The 23,860-nt window shown below is 41.1% G+C and overlaps 2 protein-coding genes and 5 pseudogenes across 3 annotated transcripts; 3 read left to right on the forward strand and 4 right to left on the reverse strand.

Annotated features, from left to right (window-relative positions):
• Nucleotides 1-1,806: 1,806 nt before the first annotated feature.
• LOC149042719 (uncharacterized) lies at nucleotides 1,807-2,967 on the forward strand (annotated as a pseudogene).
• A 2,615-nt stretch (nucleotides 2,968-5,582) lies between these two features.
• LOC149042720 (uncharacterized) lies at nucleotides 5,583-7,721 on the reverse strand. The gene has a single exon (XM_089213635.1). The coding sequence runs from the start codon at nucleotides 7,719-7,721 to the stop codon at nucleotides 5,583-5,585; it is 2,139 nt and encodes a 712-aa protein (XP_089069761.1).
• A 78-nt stretch (nucleotides 7,722-7,799) lies between these two features.
• On the reverse strand, nucleotides 7,800-10,199 carry LOC149042721 (uncharacterized). 2 transcript variants are annotated; one of them, XM_089213466.1, is made up of 4 exons: nucleotides 9,660-10,199; nucleotides 9,167-9,460; nucleotides 8,946-9,077; nucleotides 7,800-7,961 (listed from the first exon to the last, which is right to left on the reverse strand). In XM_089213466.1, exons 1-4 carry the CDS (start codon nucleotides 10,051-10,053, stop codon nucleotides 7,945-7,947), a joined length of 837 nt encoding a protein of 278 aa, XP_089069592.1. In that variant the 5' UTR covers nucleotides 10,054-10,199; the 3' UTR covers nucleotides 7,800-7,944. The 2 variants fall into 2 exon arrangements, with proteins under 2 accessions (XP_089069592.1, XP_089069591.1); XM_089213465.1 differs by lacking the exon at nucleotides 7,800-7,961 and adding an exon at nucleotides 8,277-8,739.
• A 299-nt stretch (nucleotides 10,200-10,498) lies between these two features.
• On the reverse strand, nucleotides 10,499-12,988 carry LOC149042722 (uncharacterized; annotated as a pseudogene).
• Nucleotides 12,989-14,253: 1,265 nt separating this feature from the next.
• On the forward strand, nucleotides 14,254-14,897 carry LOC149042723 (uncharacterized; annotated as a pseudogene).
• Nucleotides 14,898-15,856: 959 nt separating this feature from the next.
• On the forward strand, nucleotides 15,857-16,613 carry LOC149042724 (uncharacterized; annotated as a pseudogene).
• Nucleotides 16,614-22,502: 5,889 nt separating this feature from the next.
• LOC149042725 (uncharacterized) lies at nucleotides 22,503-23,533 on the reverse strand (annotated as a pseudogene).
• Between the last annotated feature and the right edge of the window lie 327 nt (nucleotides 23,534-23,860).

The following is a 23,860-nucleotide window of genomic DNA, read 5'->3' on the forward strand; positions in this document are numbered from 1 at the left end:
AAGAAATAACATTTGCTTTCATGTAATCACACATTTCAATATGAACCTGTCTAGTTTTTGCATCGAATCCATGATGTTTAAAGTCAAAATAAATAGATCATGGTTTGCTCTTGCTGGCATATACAAACCTAACATCCCAAAAAGTCAATGGAAATTCGAATTGAGTTCAATCTTTGACGCTGTAAATATGATTTCAAGTGATGTTATTTTCCTCAGTGACTTCAATTGTGATATGATGGAACCGAACAAGCTTCCAATGGACAGTAGAGACTTATGTGATTTATTGGACATTTACAATTTGGAGAACCTGATCACATCACCAACTGGAATAACAAAGACAAGTAAAACATTGCTTGATCTCATTCTCACAAACAACAAGAAACAAATATAATCATCATCGTCGATGTCCAAACCAGTGTCCAAACCAGTGATCACTCCCTTGTATTCATTATTTTAAGACGGTCAGCACCAAGACTACAATCGCGAAAAATTTATGCCAGAAGTTTAAAGAATTTTAATTGAGGTATCTTCTTAGAAGACCTAAAAAACGCCGCATTCCATGTTATGGATATCTTTGATGATGCGGATGATAAATTATTTGCATTTGAATCGCTTTGTCTGGATATAATAAATGAACAAGCACCTACAAGGAAATTTCACGTAAGAGGAAATCAAGTGCCTTTCATGATTGAGCAATGGCGCAAATCCATCCGACACAGAAATAAGCTGTGGAAAATCAATCAATCAATCAATCAATCAATCAATCTATCTATCTATCTATCTATCTATCTACCATTTCAGTACTCATCCAAGCATTCAGTCTATACTGACTAACTATTCTTCGAAAATAATACTAAATTTTGATTTTGAACATACAAACTCAAAGCAAGTGGAGAAGTTCTTTTTAGAAATGAATACCCGTAAATCTTGTGGCCATGACTTAATTGATACCTCCACGATTACTGAAAGAGTCTGCATCTGTAACATCGGAGCCTATGCAAAAATGATTTACTCTTCAATCAGTCTAGGTCATTATCCTTCACGCTGGAAAATGGGACAAGTTACCTCTTTATTTAAAAAGTATGATGAATTCTGTAAAAAGAACTACAGACCCGTAACTGCTTTTCCAGCCCTCAATAACATTTTTGAACGAATCCTACTAAAACAACTTAAGCATTTTCATCAAGATATCTTATCAGATTTCTGTTGAGAAGAGCGTGACTTTGCATGACATTACCTTGCGTTATGCCTTTTTCGTGAGACAATGAGTGACAGCTGTCCAGTGATTTTACGGATAAAAACCATGCGGTTCGCGCTGTGTTTGTTGTTGGGAATTAGGATTCGCCGGGCGTCGTTGAGTGCTTTGATCGTGTCTCGCCATAATATCTTTCTGTTATTATTTTATAAAAATCGTTGTGTTGTCATCCTGGAGTTCGTTTATATCTTCGCAACATTTTTTGGCGACCACGAAGTGACATTAGGGACCTTAAGCACGGTAGACGAAAAGGACAACGAGGAAGAATATGTCTGTGCGAAGTCTGGGTCGAGACCGCTGTTCACTGGTAAAAAACGGGCAGGAAAATGTGAACTTAAGCTGCTCTCGATGTGAACGTGAACGTGAACTTAAATAAATCAAAAAATTGTTTCAAAGCTCCAGTCTTACCATTATGGTTTCTTTCCACGAACTTCAGGAGCTTTTTCTCCGTAGCCACTTCCATGGATATTTAAATGATGAGGAACTGTTGCTGTTATATGACGAATACAGTCCAAAAAAATCCAGATTTTCCTTACGAGAATTGTGGCAGGTTTTCACTCGGAGACATGAACGATTCAGAGTGTGTGGCAAAATTTAGATTCAGAAAACGTGACCTTCCACTACTCCCAGAGGTCCTCCAAATTCAAGATAGCTTTACGTGCTACCAAAGACCCGTTGCGAGTGAAATGGAAGCCCTTTCCATTCTACTACGAAGGTTGGCTTATCTGTGCAGATATAACGATATGCTTCCTCGATTTGGGAGGCCAGCACCTGTACTTAGCATGGTCAGCAATCAAGTACTTGATTATGTATATGATGTACACAGCCACAGAATCACGCAGTGGAATCGCGAAATTCTTTCGCCGCAAGCTCTTCAACTATGTAGCGACGCTATTGCTGCCCACGGAGCTGCCTTGAATAACTGTTTTGGATTTGTTGACCGAACAGTTCGTCCAATATGCAGGCCAGGGGAACATCAGCAGGCGGTATATAATGGTCACAAGAGAGTCCATGCTCTAAAGTTTTAGTGTGTGGCTCTCCCCAATGGTCTCGTAGGACATCTATATGGCCCAGTAGGTCAGAACTTCACTTGATTTGAGTTTTCTCTAATTTCAAGGATGTTCATAATAGAAAAGCAAACCTGTAGCATTTTTAAATAAAAAGATTGTATTTGTTCTTTTTTAGAAGGAAGGAGGCATGATGCAGGTATGCTTGCAGATTCAAGACTTCTCAATGACCTTCAGACGTTTGCAAACTCACCTTTGGGGAATCCTTATTGTATTTATGGTGATCCTGCTTACCCTTTAAGGGCGAACCTTATAGCTCCCTTCAGGAATGGAGTCTTGACTTCTCCCATGATGGAATTCAATCAGTCAATGAGCACTGTTAGAGAATCAGTAGAGTGGCTATTCAATGACATCACTAACTACTTCAAGTTCTTGGACTTAAAAAAAAACTTAAAAATTGGCCTTAGCAGTGTAGGCAAAATGTATGTTGTCGCTGCCCTCCTTCGAAATGCCCTTACATGCCTCTATGGCAATCAGACATCTTGCTTCTTTCAGTTAGACCCTCCATCACTACAGGAATACTTTGCTTGATCAGAGCAATTACACCTATTACCTTGCTACATGGTAATTAGATATCATTAAATAATTGTTTTGTGAGGAACAATGGGAAGCCATACACTTTGTTCAAAGATTCTAAATTTTGCACATGCTGATATGCTTGAATGGTCAGCATGTGTTCACAACTATTCTTCATGCTATATCTAATTTGCATATAAGGGTCAAGTTATTTTTCAGCAAGACTTGATTTTTATTCATAACTGCAAAGGTAAAGAGGGAAAGTGGCTAAAGTTCCAGTACAAAACATGGTCCATGTAATTAAAATCAAATGTGATTGGAAACTTAAAGTTCATTTTCACAAAAAAAGTGTAATCTACCATTCCTCTCTCTATTTTCTAAACAACAGCAGGGCCTTGATTTAAACTGGTAAAAAATAGAAGAGCGAGTATAAGTACCTCGCCCTCTTCCCACCAAAAAAACCTGCCCTCCAAAAACCATCATCCCTGAATAAGTAACCAATGCTATAATCAGCAAAAATAATGCAAATGGCTAATAAAAGTAGATTTTAACATGAAGTCAAACGAAGCTCAACGAAAAACAAGTAAATGCACCATGAACAGTATTACAGTTGTAATTTCAAAATATAACATTGTTTGCCTCAATTGTTACTGTCTCTTGAATATAACAACATACAATTCCTCAAATTCATATTGAACTAAACTTACTAAATGGATTGAACCCAACAGTCTCAGTGGTATGTTTAGTGCAATCAAGTAGATTAGAATGAACTTGGAAAGGACCATTGTTGTTGAAAATGACTAACATTTTAAAAACACAGGCATCTTCAAGCTGAAAGGTTTGGTTTCTTCAGTTGCCAAAATGCTATTCAATGTACTCAGCAACAGCCCTTTTCAGGACTACCCTACACTGCCAATCACATTTGACATAGCACTAAATTCAGTTTTCAGATTTTGTCTCCACTAAACGACAATAACACAGTAGTGTACACCAAATAAGTTTATTAAGGGAAGCCTGCCGAGAATCAACCCGAGGCATAAATAGGCCGAGGCATGTATACATACATATATTCGCAATCCTGATATACAGTCAATTCCTTACACATTAAAAAATAGGTATATATTACTAACATGCAAACTTCACCAAGTCTGGATTAAAAGAGATGGGCAACCGCTTACAAGGACATAACTACGGTTATACAGAGGCCAGAAAAACCCCTTTGGGGAAAAAAATGACAGGAAATCTGGGTAGGAACCATGGCCCAAACTCAGAGCAGTTGGCAGCCCATCCTACTAGGCTTCACAGTTAAAGAAAATATGTTTTCAAACTAAAATAAATTTAGATTTAGATATATGAAAATTCACATATTTGCACTGCGGTGGAAAGATGAAATTAGAAGATCCTCGCAGCTAAGAACACTACTGAAACTAGTAGTTGTAAGTAGGACCTGAAAAAAAATTTCAGGCCCGTACGGGATTTGAACCCATGACCTCTGCGATACCGGTGCAGCGCTCTACCAATTGAGCTAACAAGCCAACTGGGAGCTGGTCAATGAATTGGGTACAAATAAACATCCGAGTGAATGAAGATATTCATATATCTAAATCTTCATTCACTCGGATGTTTATTTGTACCCAATTCATTGACCAGCTCCCAGTTGGCTTGTTAGCTCAATTGGTAGAGCGCTGCACCGGTATCGCAGAGGTCATGGGTTCAAATCCCGTACGGGCCTGAAATTTTTTTCAGGTCCTACTTACAACTACTAGTTTCAGTAGTGTTCTTAGCTGCGAGGATCTTCTAATTTCATAAAATAAATTTGTCATCAGCCAGAGGTGAACGGTTGGTTCTGAGGCCTAGATGGACACCACGTGCTATACTTCTACTGCACTTCCACTTATATATACTTATACTTCCACTTATATACCACTGCATCATTACCCATGATGCTCGGGCCTAAGGCCCAGGCCTTGTCGTATCTTGTGCCGACAAAATATCTATTTCTGCCTTATTCGCAGACTCAGACGTCAGAAATACCATATTTTGTCTCCACTACACAACAAATAACACAGTATTGAGGGTCTGGATGGGGGTATCTCGAAAACACTAAACACTAAAATTTTACCTTCTATAACATCAAACATTAAAATTTTGGGCTGTTTAACATCTAACACTAAAAAATTCTCTGAAACACTAAAATTGATACAAATGTAACGAGAAACGGCTAAAAAATGCGCCAGATACTGATAACGATAAACGCGGGCATTCAATATGGAATCAGCTACAATTGATTTACATACTGTGTCATTTTGATTGCAATTTTGTGTTGTTCATTGTTTATGTCTCTATCATGGAAAATCATTGGAGACTATTTCTCTGCAGAAGGGTATATTATGCTTAACAATTAAAATTTTCCTCTGTCGTTATCACACTTTCGCAAACTTTCATTTGAACAATTTGTTTATTTAATCATCATCATGCTCCTTTTACCTACCGGGAAAAGGCTGTTGCATCCTCACTAGCCATCCTCTTGTTTCTTAGCACATGTATTAGCAGCAATCAAGCCTTGAATCTAAACTCCCCCTTTCCTTCTTTACGGTTTGTCTCCAAGTCTCTTTAGGTCTACCTCTTCATCGTTTGCTTTCAAGGGTCCAAGGTGGCGCTATTTACGGGTTGTTATGCAATTAACTCTTGATCACAGATTCATCACAAGGTAATGTATATGCGCAGACCCGATAGTGCAAACTCTACAAGTCAAGGCGAAAATGAGCGCGAATGGCGCGCCCGGACCTGGTGAGTGTTGTTGTGTGGGGGTAGGAGTCGTGATCGTCATCATCCACATCGATGCCTGAGTCGGTGTCGTATTCATCCTCTTGATCTGGCACTTCAACAACAGCAACTATTTCAATAGTGCTATCGTCCACAAACGTGATACTGGGTGTGTGCGAGTCCCCATCGTCATCTATGATATGCGGAGTAATTTGTTCCATTACTTCTCCTTCAACAGTTGGGTCGTTGTGGAACATTACTTTGGTATGAGGAGGTTGAGTGTAATACACTGCTGGTGGGAGAGCTCCGGCTTTGTCTTTTGTGGTTTCACTGCGCACTGTTCTCTGCCTCACGGGACGAAATTTATCCACCAACTCCTTCATCGCTACTTCAATTAGAGGATCTATCCTTGCAGCTGTTGGAGACTTCATCACTTCAACATCTGCCAACTCCATACTAGATGTTGGAACTGGATAAAACGATTTGTCATGTTTAAAGTATTTGGCACTCCATTTTGTTGTTCTTTTTAATGATTCTTTTGCAATTGTTCCAAAGTCTCGAGCATACTGTAAAGCTGTAAAAGTCTCGTTTTTGAAGTGGGAGACTGCATGAAGGTTTTCAGCTATAGTGGTCAGTAATGTACGGAGGTCAACGTCACCAACATAATCCTCATTTATGTTCTTCAAGTTATTTTGCAGTCGTGCCATACCTTGTTCAAGGAGTTCTAACGAGACTTGAGTTTTCTTTGACACAGTTCCTTGGGGACCATTTGTTGCTGCTGCTTCTTTCATGTTGTAGTGCTGTTTAACTGTAGCAACTGTGCTTTTAATATATTCGTTCACTGATGAAACATTGTTCACAGCATCTTGAAGGGATAGTGATACTGCGTCTACGGTGTGAGCACCAATTCCAAAACTGTCGTACAGCTTCCCAAGGGCTTGAAGAAAGGACACTGTCCCAGTAAGCGGTGAAACTATTTTTACCGTTCCAGCAGCTACGTCCGACACCAATATAGTATTCTGGAAACTGCATATTCCGTGGACTTGCGCAAAGGTACAGGTTTCACCAGTTCCATCATTAGTTCCTTCTTTTCCAGTGCCCATCAATGTTTTAACAGTTGAGGTTTTCGGATCGAAGGTCTTGACTTTCCTATCTACGATGTCAGTGAACACAATTACGTCGCCATAATGACACAGCCTCTTGATTTCACTGCATGAATCGGACGAATTCTGCAGGAGCTGTTTGACGTTTGAATTTGCCAGGTCACAATCGTATAACCCACCTGCATTACCAGATGCAGCCAAGTATGCGGACCCTCTCCACACACAAAGAGATTCGATACTGGAAACGCCATCGGGATAATGTATTTCTCGCATGCTAGTACCAACGACAGCAACTCCATTGCAGCTTACTTCCAACTGAATAATCCTTTGTTGCTCGTCATCCGCACACAAAAGGATGTCTGTACTCGCCACACAAATTGACGTTGGTTTTACTAAAGGCGTGTTAAGCTGGATGATTTCTGGGTTCTTAACTTGTGCAGCTAAAGCTTTTAAATGTGTCGCGAGTCGCTTCCGAAGAATTGGCACTGTGCCATCCTGTGATAAACTAAAACGACTCAGCTGTGAAAGTAGTTCTGCTCGCGATTTCAGGCCCTCCGGCTTTAAACGTACTTTGCCTTCCAAGTCAATAACACGGATTGCCCCAGATCCTCTTTCAGAAACGAAAACTATACCACTGGTAAAACAAAGGTCCCTTGCATTCTTGAATGTCTCTTTCCGAACGTGAACATCAACTGGTTGATGCAAACGTAATTCCACGAGACGAGCCTCTTGAGATTCGAAGTCATAGTCTAACACAAGCACTTTTCCTTGAGCCCCACTTTCAATCGCAATGGGTCTTTTGCATATCCCACTCTGATTGGATTTCCAAAAGCGATACTTTTCTGGAACTATTGTGTGGACGACCAAACTTATTCCTCTCAGTACCTCTAGTACCGAGGTTCTAGTAATGCGCACGATAGGTTCTACAGCCATCCGATCTTTATTCCTTACGCAGTCCAGGGTCAGCATTTTTCGTAACTTCTTACAAACACAAATGGACCATCTGTCCTCCATCTTTCTAGTTACATAAACACTCACAAGTTAAAACATGTCAAGTCATCATCCACGTTCGCATCGCTTATCACATGACCCTCCGGATCCTGTGTTGAATCTTTCTGGTCAACATAGCCAGCTTCATCAAAAGCACAATGTGTTTCTTCATCCCATGATTCAATACATGAACTGACAGTCTCATCATGGCTTTGAGACAAGTCTGCGGATTCTTCCAAATCTTCGTTTAGGTAAACACTATCACTGTATAAGGAAATTATCACATACATGTATTATAGTTTTCGCAACATATAGATTCATTTCTGGTCATTGTTCATTGTGTTCACAGTATCGGCCAGTATCAGGAATTTCAAAAGGGGAACAAAGAAGAACATATATAACATTGGGACACTACAAGCAATGGAGAATGCTCCAGATATTAAGCTTTGTAATGGATTTTTGGTATCATGATACAAATGCCAATTGTTTTTAGTAGTTCCACTATTTGCTAACTGCCATGCAATTATATTTTGGCAAAATATGATTTTCTTCTTACACATGAAACACACGTGCAAACATCAATTTGAAAAACATAAACTGCTTTATTTCATTAAGTTCAAAATATCAACAAAAACTATGCATTAAGACTCTATCAGCAGTACTACAAATGCTGGTCAAAGACATTGGTTTTGAGATCTAAGGAAAAAGCTAAACAATCTTTGTGTGTACAACAAATATTATCTATTGGTACATGGTAATGACATGTCTATGCATGAGTTCTATAATAATCTAGATTTTCATCCAAAAAAAAGTTCTTTTATACAACAATATATTCTTCAGTAAGGTTTTTACTTGTCAGAGCCTGTTTCTATGGCATCAGCACCAGTAAAGTCCTCCTGTTCATCTTGTGACATGGAATTGCTGCTTGATGCTGAAGAAAGTCGTTCACAATTTCCTTTTTTCCAAAGGCTGTCCAGGGTGTGGTTGTTTTTCACTAAACGCTGTGCTTTCTCGTAATTTCTTTGGCACTTATTGAAATGTGCTACAAAGGACAAATTTTTAGCAAAGGTGAACAGTGTATTCCTAGGTTTACATTTCTCCACCATGGGGATTATTGAAAAAGTGATAAGGGAAGTTCAACTTAATTGTAAACATTCATTAGTCTTTTAGAAGATCAGCTGAATACAAAAGACCAGAGTTACTATCACCTAAATACACTCGGAATTATTATTATTAGTTTAAACTTACTGATTTTGAAGTAATTGACCTTCCCTTGGGTGGTTCTGCTGGACTTAGTACTGATAAAATACGGTTTCTTGCAGACTCCACAAGTAAATTTCACCTCATTAAGAGCTGAGCTTCCAGCAAGCTTCCCTAAGTCTAAGCGAGATAAAAGTAAACACATAAGTAAAGGTAAAAGTACAAGTAAAAGTAGAAATTCAAAAACCACCTATTTCATTAAAATTTACCTGCTTGAAGCTCATCTAATTCATGCCTCTGACGCACATTTCTCACAACTTTATTGTCTCGCAAAATATTTTGAACTAGTTCTTTATCTTCCAGACATTCTTGTCTTCTTTTCCTACTTCTATTTCTCGCAGAATCTGATGCTCCAGGCTCATTGTCTATGATGGCAATTTCTGGATCTTTATCTTCTGAAGAACTTGTTGAAGTACCAAGAGGTTCTTTAGGAGTTTGCTTCACACCCGGTACGAGCACCATTTTCTTGTCTGACCAATTAATTATTTTCTGTACCACATGTACTTAAAAAAGATGAAAAAGAGGAAATTTTACTTTAGTATTTCATACTTATAACCTTCAAAGTAATTATCCTTTTCTAAGATCGAATAAGGATAATTTGTAACCCCCAATTTTCTAATACATATGTTGTGGTTATATTTATCATTAGTTCAAAACTGTTTCCTGCACTTTATGAATTCGACAGATCAGTTGTCTACTTACTATTGAGTTCACTTTGGGTTTCGTCAGAAACAAGGAGTGGCACTTCCATCTCCCACTGTTGTTGCGTAAGGATACGTAAATTCTTCGTTTTCCCGTGAGCACTCCTGGCCAGCCGGTACAGTTTCAGCTCGAAATTTCCCATACCCAGCGACGTAGCCATTTGCGAAATACCAAGAAAGTTGATCATATGCTTCCTGGCGTCCGTTAGATTTCTTTGGTCTATACCGATTGGAATTCTACTGCGATGTCTCTCAAAAGCATCTTCCTCGCCACATCTATAAAAGTTGATCAATACTTCCGCAATTCCCGCCGATGCGGACGAGGCGGCCATTTTGCATGCAGAAGTCTGCTGAAAAACCGCTGACCACAGAGTGTCTACAGAACTTATGCGCATGAGTACAAAGTATGCATGCTGACCAGTTCGGTTAGTTCTGCGCAGACTCTTCTCCTTTTGTTTCTAGTTTGCACGCCTTTATCATAAGAGCTAAGTTTGAACAAATCTTAGTCCTTTTTTCTAATATTATTGCTTTCTCTGTAAAACTTTTATTGACCTTTATTGAGTGAAATCGCTGTTCTAATACCTTTTAACACTTAACACTAAACTTTTTTTAAACGCTTAACATTAAAATTTTACTCATTTTAACACTAAACATTAAAAAAAACGGCCAAATAACACTTGACACTAAACCCCATCCAGACCCTCAGTATTGTACACCAAATACGTTTATTTAGGGAAGCCTTCCGAGAACCAATCCGAGGCATATAAAGACTGACAAAGAATTGGGCAAGACGCACGAGGCCAGGTGATATTATACTACAAAAAGAACACGAAAACACCTTCAGAGCCCAAGAAAACGCAATACTTCCAGTCGTTGTTCAAAATTATCGTCTACGTATGTGTCTTTGGCCTGTACAGATTTCCAACAACCATGTCGTTGGAAAACTCTGTCGTTTACTCCATTATTTGCTATCATAGTGGATCTTAGAGAATGCCAACCCAACTTGGACGGTTCAACTCAGAGACTTTGCAGGTCCCAGCGAAAAGCCCCTCTAATAGTAGAGTAACTAATGGGCTTATCAGGGGCAACAAGCTTGCAAGAGCCCTTCCCTTTAGAAATGGGCTTGAAATAAAATCTTTGGAATCAGGGGGTATCTTAAACATTACTAAATACCTCTTAAGCAAATCAACGGGGCATACAGAACTAGACGATTGTAAGATAACGACTTCGACGCCTTTACGAAGCTGGTCATTCTTGCTTTTCAAAACCTTAATAATCATGAAGCCTTCTTTAAAGGAAATATCACTTCTTCTAATTCTAGACACATCGTCAAACCTAAAGAAACTGGCAAAAGATAAAACATACATAGAAACATTACGCAACTTTACAGGGTTATCTAAGTCTGATTTCTTAATGTCGTGGATTAAAAGGGCCGAAATAGGTTCTTTACGACTAAGGACACTGGTACCATGAACCCCTTTGGGCGCCGTACTCACGGCTTCAGCAATTGGGTCATCAGTTAGGGAGGGGATTCCTGCCAAGTCAGAGGCCCGTTTTAAGCCATAGAAAGCAGAATCGACCGCGCTAGGGGAGTGGGTTTCCACTAGAAGACGCTAGATTAGTGGGTTTCCTCTAGAAGATGTTGTAAATACAAAACCAAATGAAAAGAGCTAGCGAGAAAGGCTTTCCCGTTTAACTTATCGTTTGCAAACTGATTCCATCCGCAGAAAGCTCGGTTGTATACTATAAAAGTCCCATTTGCTTTGGAAGAGAGTACAGTCGTCTTCAGTCGATCTTTCAGTCCCTCAAGCAAGTCGTGAAGCGGTCCGTCCCAGAATGCCCAAAATTCCGAATGAAAAATATCCAAACGAGAGTTAAAATAAGGCAAAGTGAGGAGTACAATCTAACTAAAAATAACTAAATAAATAGATAAATGAAAATAGGATAACCGGGAATAATCAAACTCCAACAGAGAATACATAGACAACTGAAATCTGCAAAGTGGACCACAAATGAGTTCCTTTAATTTCAAACAATACTGAATAAATTCGTGACACAAACTCGTGTCATAACGCAATATTGACGAGCAATTCTATGATTTAAGTCACTTCAAGCCTGAGTAAGTGCCAAACGACCCATAAGCTAAGTACAAAGGACTTAGAGCAATTACGCTGGGATTGACTGAAACAAAATCACATTTGCACCCAGAAGAGAAAACTTCCGCGGTGAATACAAAAGCCCGCCGGGCTAATTACAACGATCACAGTCTTTACTGAACTTCGTACAGAAGCCTACGTAAGCGCAGGGAGATCTGGGGCGGCGAAAATCAATTCGAAGGGCTATAGCATCAAAGTCCAGGGGTCTGGAACCGACAAGCGAGTTTCGGGTTTTCTCTCTGATAAAGAGACCTGGGAACTTGGGTGAAAACACCCAGTCAATTACGAAACTGTTCCATTGCACACAGTCTATACCAAAAGAAGTCCAGAAGCAAGAGGACTTCCACATGGGAAGGATGACCGTTCCTCTCGCCTTACACAATTCCATGTACTTTACCACTCTAATTAATAGGCACACTGGAGGACAAATCCAATCATTATCGTGCCCCCAATCTTGGGAGAAGGCATCTACTACTACACAGCCATTCTGAAAAACTCTCAGTGTTAAATCTTGGTACCTTAGCGTTATAGGAACAAGCAAATCGGTCAACGGTGTGGGGCCCCCCAAACAGGTTAATTCTTTGAAAGATAGCTTCGTTAATGGTATAGTCATCATAATCGGTTAAATTGCTCATTGCATCAGCCTTACTTTACGTAAAAACAGCGAAACAACAGTTACTAGTCAAGCCACGTGAGTCAAAACTATTGAGCGTAAAATGGGACAAATTCGAAGATACTATCGCTGTGCAGTTCCCAAGCGCAAGTAGTGCACCGACAAAACGTGAAATACTGGCCAAACTTGCAAAAGTGTACGACCCCTCGGCCTGGCGTCCCCCATTACACTGCAAGGGAAGTAAATCTACAGAGAAGCGTGCTACTGCATAGTATCATGTGATGCAGTTATCCCAGAGAATCTGAAAATACGCTGGCAAAGGTGGGAGCAGTCCTTTCCGGCGGAAGTGACCACACGCACACCCTTAGCACCTTATCAACAACCAGTCATCTCCACTGAGCTGCATGTGTTCGGGGACGCGTCAACTTATGGGGTCGGAGCAGCAGTGTATTCAGTCGTAAACCAAGAAGATGGAATCAATCAAACCCTGGTTGCGGCAAAAGCAAGATTAGCCAAGAGGGAACTAACCGTACCCAGGTTGGAGTTAATCAGCGCCCACATGGCTATCAATTTAGTCATCAACATAAGAAACGCACTAAAAGAACTACCTATACCCATGATCGACGGTTGGCTGGACAGCACCGTCGCCCTCCACTGGATTGTGGGAAATGGCCAGTACCGACAGTTCGTCTCTAACCGCGCGCAAAAAGTAAGACAGTACCCACAGATCCAGTGGAGACATGTGCCCACTACTGATAACCCTGCGGACCTGGCGAGTCAAGGAAGCCAGGTTACCAACGCAGAGCTTTGGTAGAATGGCTCAGCGTGACTGCGTAATCCTGAAATGTGGCCAAAGAACCCGGTTACCATGAAATCAGAAACTTCAGAAGAAGAGGCAAAATTCATCAGAGAAGTGCTAAGCCTAGCAAAACCTGAAACCAAGAACGGAGCGTGTTCGACGAACTCCTCGAACACCATGATTTACGCCGAGCTCTTCGCATCCAAGCTTGGGTGCGACGTTTCACTACTCACAGGGTGCGTAAGGGACCTCTAACTAGCGAAGACATTCACGAGACCAAGAACTGGTGGATAGATAGAGTCCAGTCTCAAGATTCGCGGAAACCGCGCTTCGAACAGACCAGGTAGAACGCAGATAGAATTCTTGAATGTCATGGAAGAATTCAAGGAAAATACCTAGTGTACCTGCCAGCAGACGCCATGTTTACAAGGAAGCTTGTACAGAGGATTCATGTCGAAACCTTACATGGAGGTGTGTCCCTTACCATGGCAGCGATTCATGAACAGTACTGGATCCAGGCCCGACCCTGAGACAGCTAGTGAAGTCTGTGCCATCTGCGTGGTAGGGCTGTGAACGTTTCATAGCTTCAGCCTTAACAGTGCCACCCCGTGGACCACTGCCTACAGACCGTACAAATGGTGGAGCAGCCTTCGAAGTTATTGGCACAGACTTTGCTGGTCCTATCAAGTACAAACAACGCAAGAGGAGCGAGGAGAAAGCTTACTTAGCCATCTTCACGTGTAGCCTGTCCAGAGCCGTACATCTGGAATTACTGTCTAGTCTAAAGACAAGCAATTTCATTACCTCTCTTTAGCGCTTCATCACCCGGCGCGGCAGACCACACGTTATCTGCTCGGAAAATGGAGGCACCTTTATCAAGGCTGTGAAATGGCTTCGCCAATTGCGAGGCGATGAGCGCCTTCAAGGTCTCCTTGAAGATTGCGACATCACCTGGAAATTTAACTTGAGCCGGGCTCCTTGGTGTGGAGGACAATTCGAGCAGTTGATTGGAGTCGTTAAGTCCGCAATGTACAAAGTCATTGGGGGAGGTATACTTACCTAGACTGAGCTGAGTGAGGTACTGCTCGACGTGGAAACACAATTTAATCGACGCCTATTCAGTTACGTAGAAGATGATGTCGAGCTACCAACACTTAAACCATCAACATTCCTGTTCCAGCGAACCAGTCAGTTGCCAGACGAGAAAACATGGAGGATCGAGGAACTGGACCTATGCAAACGCGCTAAATACCTCAGGAACTGCAAGAACAGTCCTGGAGACGGTGGCAGAGAGAATATTTAACAGCTTTATGGGAGCGGCACAACCTGACACACAAAGCGGCCAAATTTCAGCCAAACGTTGGAGATGTTGTAATTATAAAGACCGAAAACAAGAATCGTGGGAGTTGGCCACTGGCGGTAGTAGACAAAACCTATCCCGGGAAGGACGGAATCATCCGCGCAGTTCAACTCGAGACAGCAAATGGCATGTTAGAAAGGCCTGTTCAGCACCTGTACCCCTTTGAGCTAAACTGTGACCAGGCTTGTGAGACACATACAGACACTCCCACAGCAGATCTGAACCCAAACGCACTAGTGTTCAAGCCAAGACGGGATGCTGCAGTTGCTGCCAGAGCCCGAATCCAAGACCTTGCTGAGGATGAACAATGAATTACAGCTCCTTTTTTGCTGAACTTCAAAATTGTGAACTTGATTTAAACGTTTGATTTATGGAGAACTTTTTCATTTAGCTTGAAACCGTTAAGTCTCTTAGGTGAATGCACCCTTGCACGCAATGCTGCATGGGGGAGTGTGTGGGAGACTTTGTCATTCGTGCGTGACACGTGTCAGATGATGAGTGTGAACATTATGTCAAGAGCTAGAAGCACCGCTTGTAGTGATTTTGGGACATTGATCGGTTTACATAATCAATGCAACCTTGAATGACCTTTTAAATCAGTACTTATCAACAACCAATCACGGTGCCTAGTAAACAGGACAAAGTTTATTAGGCGTTGACGCCCTGACCTAGGATTGGCGAGTCGAGAACAACTGGGTCTGCCCTGGTTACGGCACTTTGATCGTCCCACAGTGGTCTTCGGCCTATTTTTGGCCCTTTTTGCATGACAGCTCTTCTCAGTTCAAGTCTTCTGTTAAGGGAGTGTTTGAGCTTCCTTGTATAGAAGACCTTTTCTTGGAAGGTCCCGGCCAGAGGCAGATTTACAAGGCATGTCTCTCGATTTTCAGTGGTTGCCCGAGAGTCAGAGTGTTAGCCTTATGGGTGGGTGACCTTTTGTCATCCTTGTTTACCATGCAAGTCTCTTTTCTTTCAGCTCTACTCCTCGCCTTGTCATTGCTGATCTTTTAGTCTGGCCTCGTGGTGTTTTGCCTGATTTGGCAATAGGGACTTTAAGATCCGAGACGCGACGGCTATAAGACGCGGCCGGAAGTAAATTTTCAAAGAGGTGACATATTGCAGGAGTCTTCTGCATACTTTCCTCGTCTCTTGTACCGTTGCATTTCTCGATTTATTGCGTTCATCTGCCGCTAAACTAGCACATTTAAGCTGGAATTATTTAATTTAATTTTATTAAACTTTGTGTGTTTTTATACCTTCCTTTAGTTTAGTAATGTTTTGGACATATGACCATAAAGCCATTCTATGCAGAGAAGTCGTCAATGTAAATCCCTTCACAACTAAGAAAGGGTCCACACAAAGAAGCAGCATGCGGGGAAAAATAGCAGACACCTTGAACAAATGCTCTGTGCCGAAATTCAGAGTTGATAAGCGATCAGTTAGAGACCACGTGGGAATTCTTGTTTACAAGCATCAGAAGACACTTCAAGTCGAGGGAAAAGCAACTGGTATAACTCCCAATGAGCCAACGGAATTAGAAGACGGATACGATCATCGCGTTGGAGAAAAAAGGCAAAGCGGAATTACAGGAAAGACAGGGAACAAGTAGTATAAAAGTTCAATACGACCAGGCCGAGACTCATCAGCAGATGAAAACGATGATAAGCCGAAGCGTCAACGAAGAAGTGGAGATGATGCTATCGAATACTTAGCTGATAGAGCTAAAGTAAGTGACCGACTGAAAGCGGAAGACATAAAGATGAGGAGGGAGCATCAAACACACGAAAGAGAGAAAATGGAGGTCTTGAGGGAACAGCAAATGCAAATGCAACAAGCAGACATACTGAAAGTCATGCAGCAGCAACAGCAACAAAGCCAACAGCAGTTACTCAACTCTCAGATGATGATGCAGCAGCAACAGCAGCAGTCAAAAGTTTTGATGGCGTTATTGCAAAAATAACAAATAAGTTGTTATTGTTTACAAAGAAACACTTTCAGATGCAATTGTTGTTGTGTTTGTTGAACTTGGAGCTTTGCTTAACATAAACATTCTCTTTTGGCTAATGTTATTTCAGGCCCTTTGATTGCTCCAGTGTTGCTACAACTGTTATATCTTATATTTTTGAAAAATGGAGAAACGGAGAGAACATATTTCACCTTTTGTCATACAAGACATGTTGAATATAGTATCTCTTAAAAGTTCTTTTGTACAATATGTAGCTTTTGTTTTGTTCTCAAGCTGTAACTTTACAATTAACGAAAATAGTCTTGCAATGATGGAGGGTCGACTCCAAAGTACTCAGCAGTTGTGCTAGAATAAAGGCAGGTTATTACTTACCAACTTGACTTAAACCTACCCTCAAATTCTTTTTAAAATCCAGAAATTTGAAATAGTTGATGATATCTGCAAATAACCACTCTACAGATGCACGTACTGCACTCTTTTTTTCATTAAAAATTTCCATTTGCCTGGTTAAAACCCCAATTCGGCTTGGAGATGGACCCCATATAAACACATTTCTCTTCCAGCTGGACAGAAAGCAAATCTGTCAAATCATCATACAGATCAGAAACTGCCAACATTCGTGCATCGTGCATCCTTCCTTCTTTCAAAAGAAAAAAAAAAAGAAAAAAGTTTTAAAAATTAGAACATTGCACCAAAGAACTTGAATTGGGTGTTCCTTTATAGCATGTACCTACCAACAGGACCATATAGATGGCCAATTAATCCATTTGGGAGCGCAAGAGACTGAAATTTAAGCGCATGAACCCGTTTATGTCCATTGTATGCAATTCTCTGGTTTGCATCCGGTCTAGAAGTGGGGCGCACAGTTCCATCTATGAGACCAAAACAAATTTTCAGTGCTGCTTCTTTATTACTAATGGCATCAGCATACTGATTCAGTGCAGCTGGATTTAAGAGGTCGTGATTCGACTGTGTTATTTTGTGTCCATGAGTTGTGTACATCCAGTCTAAAACCTCATTACTAATCATGCTAAGTTCTGGCACGCATCGTCCAAAAATAGGAATCATGTTGGAATACCGGCACGGGTAAGCAAACCTCTTCAGCATTATACAAGGCCTTGGACTCCATCGCAAATTGTTCCATTGCGGCATTGGAAGACAGGAGGTACTCTTAATGCGTCAAGAAGCAAAGGAATATCCCTCTTTTCCACTCGGAAATCGGCTTTACATTCGGCTGGGTCTTTATTGGCGAGGGAAAACTTTTCATGCGCCGAGTGAGAAGGAGGGCGGTGGACAGGGGCAAGGACACATGTCAGTTGCACTTTGTTTACCAGAAAGCCCGATGTCGGCGCTGACAGTGTCTGCTGTGATATTGATCGTGCCTTGAGAAAATTTTGGGAGGTGGAGAACTGTGGCTTGGAGGGCCAGGATACTCTGATTGTCACGAAAGAGGAGAATGAAGCCTTAAAGAAAGTTAAGGAATCTATTTGTTACACTGGAAAAGGTTACAGAGTGGGTGTACCATGGTAGGAAGATAAACCTCAACTGCCTGAAAATCGTCACACTGCGTTAACTCGGTTATGCGGTACAAAAAAAAGCAAGCTGAAGAAGGACTGTGCTCTTGGAGCAGATTACTTGCAGATTATTCACAGCTATGTTGAAAAAGGGTACTTGCGAAAGGTTGAGCTGGGGGAGCCATCTCCACCAGAGGTTTGGTATCTGCCCCATTTTCCTGTAATTCGCATGGACAAGACTACAACTAAAGTACACATTGTGTTTTACTGTTCAGCGAAAACAGATGGAGTTTCGTTGAATGACGCAATTTGTGTAGGTCCTAAATTACAGAAAGATTTGTTTACTGTGCTTATTAGGTCAGGAGGAACCCTGTCGCTTTAGCATGAGCCATAAAATAGATGTATCTGCAAGTGGAAATTGAGGAGAGTGATCGTCTTTACTTTCGAATCTTGTGGAGGTACCTTGATTCCAGCCATAAACCTGATGTCTATGAGTTCAGTCGTGTAGTATTGAGTAATTGTGTCTAATGGAGGCTCAGTTTGTTGTTCAAGAAAATGCCAGAAGACACCAACATCAGTATCCATTGGCAGCCGAAACTGTGATGAAATCCACTTACATGGATGACTCAATTGATAGTGTGGAGACTGTGGAAAAGGTATTCAGTTGTACAAGGAGCTGGACAGTCTCTGGGGGATTGCCGGCATGAAAGCAAGAAAGTGGATATCAAATTCTCCGGAAGTTGTTTAGGGCACACCCGAAGATGATAGAGCAACTGAGTTGCAGATTACCGAAGGACAGGAGCTTGTTGTCAAGACACTTGGAATTTCCTGAATTAGCACAAATGATACGCTTATCATTTCGACTGCAGAGCAATCCACCGCGCTTCTGCCACAAAGCAGAATGTACCGAGAAAGGTTGCTACAGTGTTTGGTCCGCTGGGTTTAGTCAGTCCTTTTGTCATCAAAGCTAAAGTTCTTGTTCAGGAGACTTGGTCACAGGGATATTACTGGGATGATGTAATATGTGATGAGGTTGCTGGTAGAATTGGAAGCTGGTATGGGCAGCTCAGAAGCCTGTCTAGTGTGCAGGTGCCTAGGGGTCTCCAAGACGCAAAATAAGTAGCCGACGAGAGAGTTGTCACATTTGTGGATGCTTCATTGCAAGCTTATGGAACTGCTACATCTGCTAATCTACATTATGTGCGACCCCATGGAGAAGGTATCAGGGCTAGAACTGTTATAGGAAGAGATTGAAGATGCAGAGGAAGAAATTGTTAGCCAAGCACAGTTAGCAGCTTTTCCCGAAGAGTACATGGCGCTGTCAAAAGGAAAGGAAATTCCTAAGAAGAGTTCGCTGAGCAAGGTGTGTCCTTGGTTGGATGATCTAGGTGTAATGCGGTGTAATGGTCGACTTCAATTTGCTGAAAAGCCTTCCGTATGATGCGAGATTCCTGTTATACTGCCAAGGGGTCAGTGGGTGACAAGGCTGACAGTCAAGTATTTCCACGAGATGGTTAATCATAGTGCTGGGACTAATTTTGTGTTATCGCAGCTCATCTCCTTCGCGAGGAGAAAAGAGCGTGGGAGAACGAGTGCAATGAGTGTAAAAACACTTAGAGACAGCATTAGATTACGCAGTTCCCTTCACCACCATCCAAGGGCGTTATGTATTATTGCGAAGTTACATGGAGCAGCATTGGGAAAATAGAACGTAATAGGTTAGATTGTGTATAGAGAAGGGCGGCAAAGATTGTCTTGAAGACCAAAGATTCAGACGCCGAGAAGAATTTAAAGTGGCTTCCCTTGTCTATGAGGCGTGACATGCATACTATTAATTTAACTTTCAAATGCTTAAAGGGATCCCCTCTAATGTTTTTTAAAGATTATTTTAAGGTTTTTAGAACTATCCACAACACGAAGGGAAGTGGGAAGAACTTGATGCTTCCCAAAGTGAGAATTGAGACTGTAAGGAAGTCTTTATTTTAATGGATCAAAACTTTTTAATGATATTCCTAATAAACTGAGGGATCTTAACTGAGTCATGATTTTTAAAACTCGTATTTTAGAATTCTATAGATCGCAAGCTTTTTAATTACTTTTAAAGATGGTGACTGTATTTAGGCTTTTTAGTTTTTTATTTTTTGCAGGGCCCTTATTGATATCAGCATTTTATGCTGAAGAGGTAGCCCTGGTCAAAGAAAACATTTCTTATTTTATTGTTATTACTTAAAGAGGTGGTTGTGTGTCTTCACATGCTTAGCGACTCGTGTCGTTCATCTTGAAGTAGCGTGGGGGCTCGATACTGATAGTTTTCTTAATGTGTTGACAATAAACTGAAGGAGCTTGTAAACCAGGTGGACAAGGATAAGATTCAGCGTATGACTACACACAAGGGAATAAAGTGGAAATTTAACCCTCCTGGAGGTTCCCACTTCGGCGGAGTACATGAAATATTGTTTGAAGCCGCTAAGAAGGCAATATATGCTGTTCTGAGAAGCAGTAATATCACGGATGAAGAACTGACCACACCAAACATTTTTTGTATGGACAAATGGGAGGACAGTTTGCACCGGAGAGTGTTGGTACTATGAGATTCAATCCAAGGAAGAGATGGTGAAAGGTGCAAGAGTTAATCTCTCGAGTGTGGTCTAGATAGTTAAAAGAGTATTTACCTACTCTAAACGCTCTCTCAAGTGGACTGAAGTCGTCAAGGACCTAAAGGAAGGGGACATCGTGTAGGTTCTGGATCCAAAGCTGCCACAAGCACAGTGGCCATTAGGACGTATCCTGGTCAGGACAGACATCCGCGCGTTGCGAAAGTTTAAGTAGGAGACAAAACTGTGGTGAGATCAATCCATAAATTGGTATCACTTTTTCAAAGCGAGCTTAGTTGAGATCATTTAATGTTAAACTGACCGTGTAATACACACTGCAGTCCCCTCAGTGCGGGTAGGAGGAATGTTGAGAAGAGCGTGACTTTGCGTGCCATTACCTTGTGTTATGCCTTTTTTGTGAGACAAAGAGAGACAGCTGTCAAGTGATTTTGTGGATAAAAACCATGCGGTTTGCGCTGAGTCTGTTGGGATTTGGGATTTGCCGGGCGTCGTTGAGTGTTTTGATCGTGCCTCGCCATTTCTTTCTGTTATTATTTTTTAATAAAGCGTTGTGTTGTCATCTTGGAGTTCGTTTATACCTTCGCAACAATTTCATCTCTGCATACAGACCAAATTACAGTGCGAAACACCTCTATTAAGACTGACAGAAGACTGGAGAAGTCGTGATAGTAAAGAGACTGTAACGATTGCTTCTAAGGACTTATCAAAGGCTTTCGATAGCATTCCTCACGCCCTCTTGTTGGCCAGACTCAAGGCCAATGATCTTAGCGAAATGAGCATTGAACTCTTGAGGAGCTACCTTTCTGCAACAATACCACACTTAAAATTGGAGACACGTTTTCTGAATGGGAACTGGTGAGAAGAGGAGTCCCCCAGGGAAGTCTCCTTTGTCCCATATTTTTCAATGTTCACATCAATGATTTATTCTACCATATTAAGTAGGCAAACCTGAATGTCTATGCCGATGATTAACAGTTGTACTTGTCTGACAAGGACCTAAAAACATTGAACACACGACTGGAACACAAACTTGAATTTGATAACAGTGTAACTATTGACAAGGATTTGAGCTTTACTCGTCACATCTCACAGATATGTAAGCAGGTTAAAAAACAATCCAGTGGTTTTAAGAGATTTAAAAATTGTTAATACCAGAGATGTCATGCTACGTTTATACAAGGCTTTCATCCAACCACACCTTCAATATTGCTCTGTTATTTGGCATTTTTGGGGCACTAAAAATTGTGATAGATTGCAGTCTTTGAACAAACATATTTTACGATTTACTTTCAATGATTTAATGTCTAGTTATGATGAACTATTAAAGAAAGCAAAGATAGCATCCCTATTAACCGGAAGACTTCCCAAAATTCTTATGGTAGTTTTCAAGAGCTTGCTTGTTTCTACGTACCCTGGATATCTAAAAGAACTATTCCTTCTTCGTAACTCCAGTTATTAATTAAGAGGAAAGAATATTCTCACCTTACCTATACCATGAACAACAAATTACGGACTTGAAAGCATCGGATATCAAGCAGCAAAAATATACAATTTGCTTCCAGACAGTATGAGAACAAGATATCCTTTAAAGATTTTAGGACAGCCATTAAGAAAAAGAAAAAGAACTTTTGGGGGTAGTTTTAATTAATGTCTTTTAATTTAATAATAATAATAATAATAATAATTTTTCTTAAAGATAATTCACTAAAATTCTTTTCCTACTATATAGTATAAACTTGATTAAATCTGTCATAGATCTCATTTCACATAATTATTTCATTCTAATGATTACATTCAATCGATTATAATCTGTTCCTTCCTAATCTTATCCTTAACTACTTCCGAGTTCAACCTAGCTCAAGGGAAATATCATGGAAATCTTATTTGAAGATAAAAAAAAAATCCATCTTATATATTAAAAAGTCTAAAAATATTCTCAAACAAAAAACAAAAACTATTCTCTAAATCCTGCTTGTTCTTTTTCGATCTCAAAGTCACAATGTTCAATGTTCAGAGGGACATACCTAGTGGTGCGTGAACCTCTTAGGCAAAGTAAGGCGGACCTTAGAAGGGCGAAGGACACTTTTGAACGTATCCACGAAATCGTTGTGCTGTACTCCTCTCCTTTCTTAATAGACATGAGTTCCGCTAATCTACTGTGGAAACGCTTGCATTCGTCCGCCATGCCTCTGGTAGTAGTGAAGACTAAAGGTGTAAAAGTCCCTCGTTCAACGTCCAAAACCCTGTTCGCGTATAACCTCTTCTTCTCATCTTCATGTTTGCGATAAATCTGCTGAATGGTGAGATCTTTGTAAGACTCTGCGTTTGGGTGGAAAAACCCTTACGGCAAAAAAGGCAGAGCCTTGCCTAACCCAGAACCCACGAGCGTGAACATCCAATCGGGCATCCGGTGCTGGGTTCATACCCCTCGTCAGCACTTGTCCCGTTATCTCCTAGAGAACGATTTCCACTTGCACATCGTGGCAAACAGTGTTTGGCAAATCAGCCTCAAGATCACGCTGCTCGTTGTGCCTCTGGATGATGAATGCTCCTTGTCTACACACCATGGCATGATCCACCGTAAAAGCATCTCCGCAAATACAAGTGGAGGGCGTGCCAGCTATGTGCCAGTCATAGCGGAGATGAACGGCATCCCTGAACTCTCTCTTGTTTAAAGAAAAGTTCATATCCTTTAACGGGATAACTGTTAGCCAACTAGACGCGCCCTTTTCTGTAGCAAGGACAGCGGCTCTCCTTGTGTTATCAGGGAGTACGTCCTTTACTTCCTCTAGCCTTTCTCTTAGATGTTTTTTATTCTCCCTTCGGTTGTACTGCTGCATTTTCCGTATGTCATCATCATCGCAAGCTCGAGTGCCTGAGCCTCTATCTGCTTTACCAGATTGGTAAGGGAGACTGGGGAGAGCGTCACAGAATGTAGACGTGCGTTGCGAGGCTCCGTAAACCGGACAATTTTACTACCGTTTGAACATCCATGGAAAAATTATTCATTACTCCAAAACGGAAAAGTAGCTATCGCAGTGATTCGGAGCCGTCACCAGAAGATAAAAGACTGAAAGAGTCAAATTCTCCGGCTAAGATATCGTGTGACGAAGACGAGGTCATGGAAGCACTCGGATCCAAAATAAGACTAATAAAAACAATGACGACGTCAGCGATACACG

The sequence above is a fragment of the Pocillopora damicornis genome, chromosome 7 (assembly GCF_964200805.1).
Source record: "Pocillopora damicornis chromosome 7, jaPocDami1.2, whole genome shotgun sequence".
NCBI classification, from domain to species: domain Eukaryota; kingdom Metazoa; phylum Cnidaria; class Anthozoa; order Scleractinia; family Pocilloporidae; genus Pocillopora; species Pocillopora damicornis.

What these genes read in the sequence shown, in the direction of transcription:
- LOC149042721 (XM_089213465.1), bottom strand. Translation starts at nt 10,053, where the DNA reads ATGCGCATAAGTTCTGTAGACACTCTGTGGTCAGCGGTTTTTCAGCAG. An exon ending in ATTAGATGAGCTTCAAGCAG is followed by an intron (nt 9,078 to 9,166) that starts GTAAATTTTAAT and finishes TATCTCGCTTAG; the next exon opens with ACTTAGGGAAGCTTGCTGGA. An exon ending in GGTCAATTACTTCAAAATCA is followed by an intron (nt 8,740 to 8,945) that starts GTAAGTTTAAAC and finishes TGTCCTTTGTAG; the next exon opens with CACATTTCAATAAGTGCCAA.
- LOC149042720 (XM_089213635.1), bottom strand. Translation starts at nt 7,721, where the DNA reads ATGGAGGACAGATGGTCCATTTGTGTTTGTAAGAAGTTACGAAAAATG.